The sequence below is a fragment of the Onychomys torridus genome, chromosome 15 (genome assembly GCF_903995425.1).
Source record: "Onychomys torridus chromosome 15, mOncTor1.1, whole genome shotgun sequence".
NCBI classification, from domain to species: domain Eukaryota; kingdom Metazoa; phylum Chordata; class Mammalia; order Rodentia; family Cricetidae; genus Onychomys; species Onychomys torridus.
The window spans coordinates 27897742-27908662 of record NC_050457.1 but is presented as its reverse complement, the minus strand read 5'-3'; the positions used below and the strand labels follow the sequence as shown (position 1 = coordinate 27908662).

Below are 10921 nucleotides of genomic sequence, written 5' to 3'. Positions count from 1 at the left end.
CTCTTTAAAAGGCCAGCACCATTCTTGCACCGGTCTCTTCTCCTCTCTTCCTTTTCTCTTGACCACGTGTGTGTTTCCCACAGGCCTGTCACATCTCTTCTATCCTATATTAATAAACAGCTCTTCTGTGGATTTGTCGTGTTTGGGATGTTTTCTCGCAGGGCAAGAGCGCTGAAATAACTAACACCTTCCCTGCCCATTCCTGTTGATCTTGGCAATGGAGGGTTCTAGGCATGAACTTGAGTGACGCTCTAGTCTTTAGACAGGAGGACCATATGAGGACAGCTCATCATAGCTCCTAAGTTCAATGATGGGCATGCAGACTTTAATAAATCGTTGGACTTGGGCTGGAGAGGTGATTCAGGGATTAGGAGGACTTGTTGCTTTTCTGAGACAAAGGTACAGTTCCCAGCACCCAAATGGAGACCCACAACCATCTATAACTCCAGACCCTGGGTGATCCAATATACTTTTTGGTCCTCTGCAGACACCAGACACAAATATAGTGCACAGACATATATGCAGGCAAAAACACCCATTATATAAAGTAAAAATAAAGGAAAAAATTATCAGTTTTCCATAGTGAATAAGCAGTCTTGTATATGCAATCATTAGTAAAATGGTTTGGTATTGTTTTTAGTTTGGAGGCATGGTCTTAGTATATAACCCAAGCTGGTATCTCCTGCCTCAGTGTCCTAAATTCTGGCATTATCCCACACTCGGCTAGAGTGAGATGCATTGAAAAATTGGGTTTCCAGAACCACTGGTAGCCTTTGGCTACATCATTTACTTCTGAATGACAGGAGAGAAGGGCACTATCCATTTCCAGAAGACAGTCAAGCGTCTGGACTGAGGGTGTCTCTCCTTCACAGCATTAATCACTTTCATGTCCTCTTCATCCAGGAGCCAACTGAGCATCTCAAGCCTGGTGAGGCTGGGCAGTCGGGACACACACTGACTCAGAGCCTTCACAGTGGTGGCCTGAACTTGGATGGAATCTGGGATTCGCCTGCAGATGTTGAGCACTTGCAAGTTTGGCAGGTTGTCCAGGGCTTGAAAGAAATGTCTGTACCCTTCCTCTGTAATCCTGTGATTCATTGAAAGATCTAAGGTCTCAAGTTTCTGGAAACCTCCGCTGGTTGCTCCCTTGGCTGGAAAACAAAACATTTATGAAAAGAATATCCTGAGGACTTTAGTAATGGCGACAAGTTATTGGTACCACTCCCACACCCACCAGGATGAAAGTGGGAAATGCTCAACATGATGTTTTAGAGACCATTCTTTGAAAGCACTAAGCTGCTGCTTGGTCGATAGGGAACCACCTGGCCAAACTGCAAGCAGTTTGGAGAATGCAGAGGTCAGGGAGCTGCGTTCACACAGCTTTGACGGTCACGGCAATGTGCACTTCTCCTCTGGTCTCACAGAAGGACACATGTGAAGGAAAGTTACAGTAGAAGGAAGTGAGAAATTGTGGCAACTGCGTCTCCATTTCTGCAGAGTCCAGAAGGCGACAGTCCTAACAGCTTGTCCTCTCACTGTGACTGCATTGTCTTCCCCTATAGCCCAGAGGGACTCCCTGGTTACTGAGAGCAGGGGCTCTGAAGGAAATGGAGCCAAAACATGGTGAGTTCTCAATGGCCTTGGACTTTGGAAGTGAAGATCAAGCCCAGCTTCAGTTTTCTTTTTATCTGTCTACCCACTTTTCCATGATCAGGGAAGAGCTAGGGTTGATTTCACCCAGAACCATGTGGTAGCTTGAGTAAGACAGAGGCCTTAAGAAAGTGTTTCCACCGTGGCCTTACGGAATCTTCTGTGATAGTCAGGGGTATTCCTCAGTCCCTGAATGGAGACTTCTGGAAGGACTAGAGGAGAGCTCAGGCCTCCCCTTTCCATGGCCTATTGTGCCCTGGTTTCCTTTACTCTCTATGTCATACTGTACACTCACCTGCTTCTATGGTGTGTGCACATGCTGTCTCCTAGCTGTGAATTACACACTGGCCAGGAGTAACCAGTCAGTTGTCCATTGAAAGATGGACACTGTTGCTACGGTGAGATGGCTCAGCTGGTAAAGGCACCTTCTGGGCAAACCTGATGTCCTGAGTTTAATCTGCGGAACCCACATTGTAGAAGAGAACCAACAAAATTGAGCTCTGATCTCTATATACAGCACAGTCTCTCTCTCTCCCTCCCTCTGTCTGTCTCAATAAATAAATGGATAAATAAATAAACAAATAAATAAATAAATAAATGTTTTTAAACATCTTAGTAAGGTAGGCAACTTTTTAAAATTTTATTTTAAGCCCAGGATGTGGTGACCCATGGCTTTAATCTCAGCATTCTGGAGGAAGAGGCAGGCAAATCTCTGTGAGTTCAAGGCAATCCTGGTCTACAGAGCAAGTTCCAGGATAGCCAGGATTATACAGAGAAATCCTGCCTGAAAAAATAAAAACAAGGGCTGGAGAGATGGCTCAGCAGTTAAGAGCATTGATTGGCTGCTCTTCCAGAGGTCCTAAATTCAATTCCCAGCAACCACATGATGGCTCACAACCATCTATAATGAGATCTGGTGCCCTCTTCTGGCATGCAAGCATATGTGCAGACAGAACACTGTAAATACAATAAATAAATAAATAAACAAACAAATAAATAAATAAATAATAAAAATAAAAATAAAAACAAAACATTTCTAATTGTATGTTTATTGGTGTTTTGCCTGAACCACAAACATGCCTACTGTCCACAGGGGTCAGAAGAAGGTGACCAATCCCCTGGAACTAGAGTTACAGATGGTTCTGAGCAGCTGTATGGATGCTGAGAATCAAACCCAAGTCCTCTGGAAGAGCAGCCAGTGCTCTAAACTGCTGAGCCTTAGGTATAGCTCCAAAAATAAGTGTTTACTGTTTTGTTAACATATATTTACTGAGTCTCTACCATGTGTCAGGCAACTAGTGCTGGGTTCCCAGAGGAAAAAGTATCTACTCTTCGGTGTGAGAGGGCCAGGGATTCCTGACTCCCAAATCTATGTGAGATCAATTGCTAGAAATGTTTTAACCTAACATCCTGGAAAAGAGTGAGAGACCATCGCCACTTATACTAAGCAACAATGAGAGAAACTATAAATTCAACGCTGTGTAAATCTTAAGTAGAGAAATGCAAGCTTTATTTGATACACAGTATATCACCCCAGAGCTTGGGACCTCACACCGTCTAAATGAGTACTGCTTAGCTACACCTCCAGTCCCACAGCTGGGGATTCAAACACACCCTCTGGGATTAGTTATGACATACAGAATGGAACCTACCTCGGGTGGAGACATCCCCTTAGCTCCTGCTGAAGGGTTAATCATAGGGGACAGGTCAGGGTCCTGGCTTGGAGACCACCCTTAGGAGGAAGGGTTCACCTAAGTAAGATAATGTGATTTTCTATGCAGAATTCCAGGCTCCTGGTGCAGTGCCTATGAGCCCACCCTCCATGAGGTTTGGTGAGGTCTGCCTATCTCAGAAAGGTACAACCATTTCTTTTTCTTCCCTTCTGACTTTTTCTTTCAGGTGATGATCAATCCAAAAGCTATTCCTCAACTAAACTTTGTGTTTTCTTACCCACAAGAATCATCTGAGTGCCTAATTGTAAGAGACTGACAAAACCTACCAGAGCCAGAACATGAAGCAAATGCTGGTGAGGGTGAAAATGGAGAGGTTTGATCCTGTGTTATTTAATTGTTTGTGCTCAGAGTTTTATGTTACCCAGCCTAGACTTGAACTAGGAAATCCTCAAACTCTTGAACCTCCCAAGTGTTGAAATACAGGCATATGACACATCTAACCCAAAACACACTTTTAATCAATCTATGTAAGGTAACTCGAAAATTTCACCCCAGAAATGATTAAACATGGACATTGTATGAGAAAGTTCTTCGAAGCACTTCACTGATAACAACTACTAGAAACAACTCAAGTGTCCATCGCATGGACACATAGAGTACAGATATGGTCAAATAATGGAATGACACATAGCAGTGAACTCAATCACTCTGGTCACACGTGTTACTAGGAATATGAAGCCCACACACATTTTCAGACAAAACAGTGTCTATGCACAGGACCCCCTTCCATGAGGAGTCTGTGGCAAATGACTCTATGGTAAAGAAAGCAGTGCAGTGGTCATCTGTGGAGGAGGAGGAAGAGGAGGAGGAGGGCACAGTTGCAGAATGCACATGGGTCTGCGTCCTCATCTGGTTGACTCTATACTTACTTGGATAACAAAATTTTCAGCAATGTGAACAGGAACATTGATCCAGTTCTACGTTTCAGCTTTTGCACATTTGTTTACATATTATCAACATTCAGTTGACTAACAGAGGATCTGCCAGGTGCATGGAACACCAGGTGTCAGAACACAGATTTAGTGGTCCATGGAGCAGGGGTAGAACACTGGTCTCATGTGTGTCGGGAGCACTGAGTTCAATTTCCAGTACTGGGGAAACAAACCGCAGGTGGATGGCTTCTATATACTCACTACAAAAAAAAAAAAAAAAAGGAAAAAAAAAGGGGGGGGGGCTGTTGACTTTCCCAGTCAGAACGGGATAAACCTGCAGGAGAACACGAGATGAAACAGTGTGGTGGTGGAAATGAGGAACAGTTTGGAAGACTTTCCCATTTTAGACATTTGCAGCAGACAGCTCCAGTGAGGCCACTGCTTCCACACAGGGCGAAAACCTTTCCCTGAGGGAAACTCACCGATTTCCATCACACTGTCATCATCCAAGGTGTGATGAAAGGCAAGAACTCGGAGACACCGAAGCTGCAGACACTGCCGGACAATCAGTTTGGCCACTTGGTGAATCCCGACTCCAGTAGGAAGGAGCAGTTCCTCCAGGTCCCTGAGAGAACCCAGAGCCTGTGCTGTGGGAGACACCACAAAGCCATCCTCAGTAGTAGTCCCAGCAGGAGCGAGCAGCTGATGACCTGGACCTTCTGCAGTCTGGGAGACCCCACCTAGCAGAGACCCTCCTCCTCACTGTCCTCTCCAAGGAAAAGAGAAGGGGTCAGCACACAGCTGCTCCCTGCTGCTCTCTGCAGCTGGTTTCTCCATCCTCTCCCAGCCTGACTCTTCACACAGGTCCAGGCTGTCTTTCCATTTCTGCTCTCTCTTCTAAACCAGGGCCTCCACTGCAGGTCACTGCCCTAACTGCACAGAGACTTTGGCCCCCTGCCTTGCCATCCTACCTCCTGCCATCACTCTGAGGACATCCACAGGCTATCCCATTCTGCCCTTTAAATGCATGTAAATTCTTTGTTCCGCAGTGCAGAGGAGACTTAGCATTCATTACACTCCATGTCTTCTTGGCACAATTAACATGTGACACATGCTGGTCATCATCTTGGCGCCTGATTCTGTCCCCGCTATTTTAGCATACTGAATTACCCATCCAATCTCCCCATAAATAAAACTCACATGTACATGTCCACACACCCAGTTCCTGTCTCTATATGAAGAGAAGAGAAAGCAAGGGTAAACTCAGGCTCTCTTTATCCATGGTAGGCTTGAGAAACATTGTGGAGATACAGCTCTGTACCCCATATCTGCATTCCCTTTTGTATTTAACTTGTTAAAGTGTTTCCCATGAAAGCCCATTCTTTTCACAATCAATCAGTTCTAAACTCTTCTTGTACTTACCATTTTGTTGATTCTGAATCATATTTTCTTAACCTTAAATAGAAGTTTTAGTATATATTCTAGAAACCATTGAAACAAAAAGGACATTGCATATTTGGAGTGGATGCCCAGACAATGACATTACACAGTGCTGTCATGACTGAATTCTCTCCTAAGAAGTCAGTGAGTCTGAGAACTTTGCATTTAATGAGATCAAGTGTCAGGATGTGTGTGACCAATAATGATGGCATCTGGGGGTGATACTGAGCATCACTATGGTGTCCTCCTAAGGACCAGCATAACTGGTACAGATGACCTTCTGTATCATCACATTCCACCCACCACAGGTTCATTTTTTATTACATTTAATTAATTATGTGTATGTGCGTGCCTGCATGTGTGTGAATGTGTGTGTGTGTGTGTGTGTGTGTGTGCGCGTGTGTGCGCACATGTATGTGACAAAGTGTGTGTGTGTAGGTCAGAAGACAAGATGCCTAAGTTAGTTCTCTCCTTCTACTATGCATGTCCTGGGGAGAAAGTGGCTTCAAGCTTGGCATCAAGCTCTTGTAATGCTCTGAGCCATTTTGCCAGACCTGAACTAATTTTAAAATTATGTCCATGCTGAACATACACAGGCATTTCCCCTTTTCATATTCCCTGAACAACATAATACTGTTTATGTAGCACATTTTGTATTAAGCATTGCAGGCAATCCAGAGATGTTTTGACATACATGGATGATAGGGTCACATGCAAACACTACACCTTATATATCATAGACGCAAGCATCTTCTAAATGATGGCAGCAGCAGCAGTCCCAGAAACAATCACCAAGGATGTTGTTCTTGGCCATTTTATGTCAAGTTGACACAAGCCAGAGTCATTTTGGAAGAGGGACTCTCAATTGAGAAAATACCTCCACCAAATCGTCTTGTGGGCCTGCCTGAAGTGCATTTTCTTGATTGACGGCTGATGTGGGAGGGCCCAGCTTACTGTGGGTGGTTGCACCCCTGGACAGGTGGCCATGGGTGCTATAAGAAAGCAGGTTGAGCCAGCCAAGAGGAAAAAGCCAGTAAGCAGCAGACCTCTGCTTCAGTTCCTGCCTTCAGGTTTCTGCCCTGATTTCCCTCAATGATGGAGTGTGACCTGAGAGTTGAAAGCTGAAATAAACTCTGTCCTCCCCAAGCTGCTTTTGGGCACGGTGTCTTGTCAAGGCAACAGAAATCCTAACCAATAGCCAAGAGACAACCATGCACGGCTTGCTCTGTTGTGGGTTCACTGGAGAAGGTGGAGTGAGGGAAGGAGAGAAGGAGGAGGAGGTGGGGGGATGGGGCAGGGGAGATAAAGAATAAAGAAACACTGTTTTATAAACTTACCAAACTTTTCTGATGTTTCCTTATCTGGAAATTGTTGGCGTTTAAGATTCAGTATCTTCAGGGAAACAAAATTTGGCAAAATAGTGACTGGTAAAGGGAAAATAAAATATAGTTAGTTCAGATACATTTCCTGTGGCGCAGAGGAATACCATTGAAGTAAAAGTGCTTCAAAGGTGATGAAAGGTAATATAATATTCAGAATGAATTACTATGACTAAGCAGAGGAAACAATTCTGAAAATGAAATAGTTACATTGTAGACATGTGACATCAGCAGACTTTTAATTCTAGAGTACTTAATGACTTTGTGCACAGGAACATCTAAAATCAATGTTGTATAGTTCTTACCAAATTGCATGGCTTCAAAGCATTGCCCAGAAAACTCAATCTCTCTGAGTTTCTTGCAGGAAGCAAGCACAGTCATGAGAGACTCACAATTCGAAAAGAAATCACATTCCAGGTGGAAAACATGAAGATTTGGAGAGCTCTGGATGAATTTAACTAGAAAAGATGATGGATATTCAAAAATTAGAGAAGGCTACAAAATCCCATCAGAATTGGGCTCTCAATCCACCCACTCAGGCACACCAATTAAATGGGCAGTGACACACTGATCTAGTGCTCAGGCCACACTGGGTTCTGCAACTGACTAATGAGCACATAACCTAGGACAAGCTCCTGATGCTCTCTGGATCAGTTTTCACCTCTCAAAGTTCAAATAGGGGCTCACCATATACTCAGCATCCCTAATTATCTGGGAAATGCAAATAAAAATGACGCTGAGATACCACCTTACACCTGTCAGAATGGCTAAGATCAAAAACACAGAAGATAGTTTATGCTGGAGAGGATGTGGAGCAAGGGGAACTCTCCTCCACTGCTGGTGGGAATGCAAGCTTGTACAGCCACTTTGGAAATCAACATGGTGCTTCCTTAGAAAATTGGGAATCCATCTCCCACAAGACCCAGCTAAAGCACTCTTGGGCATATACCCAAGGAATGCTCAATCACACCACAAGGGCATTTGCTCAGCTATGTTCATATCAGCATTGTTTGTAATAGCTAGAACCTGGAAACAACCTAGATGCCCTTCAACTGAAGAATGGTTAAAGAAAATATGGTACATATACATAATGGAGTACTACTCAGCAGAGAAAAACAATGACATCATGAGGTTTGCAGGCAAATGGATGGATCTAGAAAAAATCATCCTGAGTGAGGTAACCCAGACTCAGAAGGACAAACATGGTATGCACTCATTCATAATAGGATACTAGATGTAAAACAAAGATGACTAGACTGCTACACAGCTCCAGGGAAGCTACCTAGAAAACGGGACCCTATGAAAGACACAGGGGTCGCCCAATGACAGAGAAATGGATGAGATCTACATGAACAACCTGGATGACAGTGGGAGTAATAAAGGGCAAGGTTCAAGGGAAAGAAAGCTTAGGGGAGCAGGAGATCCCAGCTGGATCAAGAACAGAAAGGGAGAACAAGGAATAACAGATCATGATAAATGATGACCACATGAATGAGAACAGGAAGAGGCAGAGTGCTGGAGAGGTCCCCAGAAATCCACAATGATACATCCTCTGTAGACTGCTGGCAATGGTCAAGAGAAAGCCTGATCTGACCTAGTCTGGTGATCAGATGGCCAAACACCCTAATGGTCGTCCTGGAACTCTCATCCAAAAACTGATGGAAGTGGATGCAGAGATCCTCGGCAGGGCCCCATGTGGAGCTCCAGGAGTCCAATTGTTGAGAAAGAGGAGGGACTGTAAGAGTGTGAATTGTGGAGAACAAGATTAGAAAAGCATAGGGATGAATAGCCAAATGAATGGAAGCACATGAATTATGAACCAGGGGCTGTGGAGCCCCCAGCTGGAGCAGGCCCTCTGGATAAGTGAGACAATTAAATAGCTTGAACTGTTTGGGAGGCACTCAGGCAGTGGCACCGGAACCTGTCCTTAGTGCATGAGCTGGCTGTTTGGAACCTTGGGCTTACACAGGGACACTTTGCTCAGCATGGAAGGAGGGGACTGGACCTGCCTGTACTGAATCCACCAGGTTGAATTGAATCCCCAGGGGAGTCTTGACCCTGGAGGAGATTGGAATGGAAGGGAAGGGCTGGGGGGAAGGGAGGGGCAGGGGTGGGAGGGGGAGGACTGGGGAATCCATGGCTGATGTGTAGAATTGAAACACAAATATAATAAATTTTAAAAAGGAGAAAAAAAGATGGAAAATACAAAAAAAAAATCACATTTCAGTACAAATAAATTATCACCATAGGAAAGGTTAGGCTTCCCTGAGTGAGGACACAGAACAGCATCAGGCTTACCACAGCTGCATGGCTGCGCCTACAACAGCAATGGCCTAAAGATACACTAGCTTAGCTGAATAAACCTGAGCCAGTCACTTAACGTCTTCCTTTATGCCTTAATTTCCCCAGATGCATGTTGTCAACAGTGACAGTGCCTTCTCTCATACAGTGGGTATAAGGAGTGTGTTAGTATTTGTGAAAAGCTCAGAACAGTTCTTAGCAATATAGTAAAGACTCAAGAGTTACAAATAAATCTCCGAGGAATGGTGCTGTTCCTACACCTTCCCATGGACACAGTTGATGCTGTCAGGCCCACAGAAATTTTAACTAATGATGACTTCATGATTCTAACAATTATTAGCCAAGTAGCTTTTCCAGCTGACACATGACCTGGGAGATCCCAACACCATTCTTACCCAGTTTGGAGAGGTCAGACTCTGTGGAAGTTTGGATGGATAACTTCTCCATGTAGTGGAGGTTTGGAAAATCTCCAGGGATGACAGAAAGCACATTTGGTATAACATCTAGTCCCACAGACAGTTCTTTCAGGCTTGGGAATTTGTCCAAGTTAGCAAAGAGTTGACCTGGAAAGCAGCACAGTTTCCATCACTCAAGAGTCCCAGGCAGAAGTTCTCAAGTATGCTGTGATTTTTAGATATTTTCATGACAAAACATCTCAGAGATTCTAACAACTGTTTAGGAAGCACATCCATGAAGAACCTGCTGTCTGCAATATCTGCTGGTCATAGAGCATAGAGGAAGCTCTGTGGGGCTCTCCAGACTCACAAAATAAATAAGACAGCTCCCCAACCAACAACAGTGTGGGAACAACTGGTTTTCATACATGCAAAAGGACACAGATGGATTCTCACTTCTAACTCATAAAAAGGTAACAAATTGGATCAATGACACACTTAAGAGCTAAAACTATAGAACTCTTAGAAGAAAACAGTCCTCACAACCTTGGATTTCATGATAGATTCTTAGATATGCTATAAAAAGCAGTAGCAAAACAAATTGGACCTGGGATGGCTATTCTTGGTTGTTAACTTGACTTCATTTAAAATTAATTAAAACATAAATGGACTGGGCACATCTGAGGGATTTTTTTTTCCAAATTAGATCATTTGAAGTGGGAAGGTCAACCTCTAATCTGGATTTTGGAGTGGGAAGATACATTATTAATCTGGGCCTCTCCTGATATCCTCTATAAGAACATGGAAGAAGGAAGCTCTCTCTTTGCCTACTTGCTCTCACTCTCCCCAGAAAAACCATTCATTCACTGGTATTACAGCCTACTTCTTTAGGATTCTGGCATATTGATGACCAGCTGAGACATCCAGCCTCATAGACTCAACAACTACTGGATTCTTGGACCTTCTGTTGGTAGACAGCCATTGTTGGACTAGCTGGACCACAGCCTATAAGCAATTCTAATAAATCCCCTTTCTGTTTATATCTAGACTCATTCTATAAGTTCTGTTCCTCTAGACTAATACAGACCCTGACTAATATAGACCTTATCAAATTGACAATTGTTCATGTGTCAGACAACATTACAATGACA

The 10921-nt window shown here is 43.8% G+C and overlaps 1 protein-coding gene across 1 annotated transcript in view; it reads right to left on the bottom strand.

The window, feature by feature from the left end:
- Window positions 1-524: 524 nt before the first annotated feature.
- LOC118596278 (baculoviral IAP repeat-containing protein 1e-like) overlaps window positions 525-10921 on the bottom strand; it is a 39794-nt gene continuing 29397 nt past the window's right edge. Inside the window, exons 11-15 of the mRNA XM_036207071.1 lie at window positions 9771-9938; window positions 7380-7532; window positions 7033-7119; window positions 4738-4902; window positions 525-1151 (exon numbers count right to left, since the gene is read on the bottom strand). Coding sequence (XP_036062964.1) covers window positions 787-1151; window positions 4738-4902; window positions 7033-7119; window positions 7380-7532; window positions 9771-9938 — 938 coding nt within the window. The 3' untranslated portion in view covers window positions 525-786. The remainder of the gene's footprint in view (window positions 1152-4737; window positions 4903-7032; window positions 7120-7379; window positions 7533-9770; window positions 9939-10921) is intronic.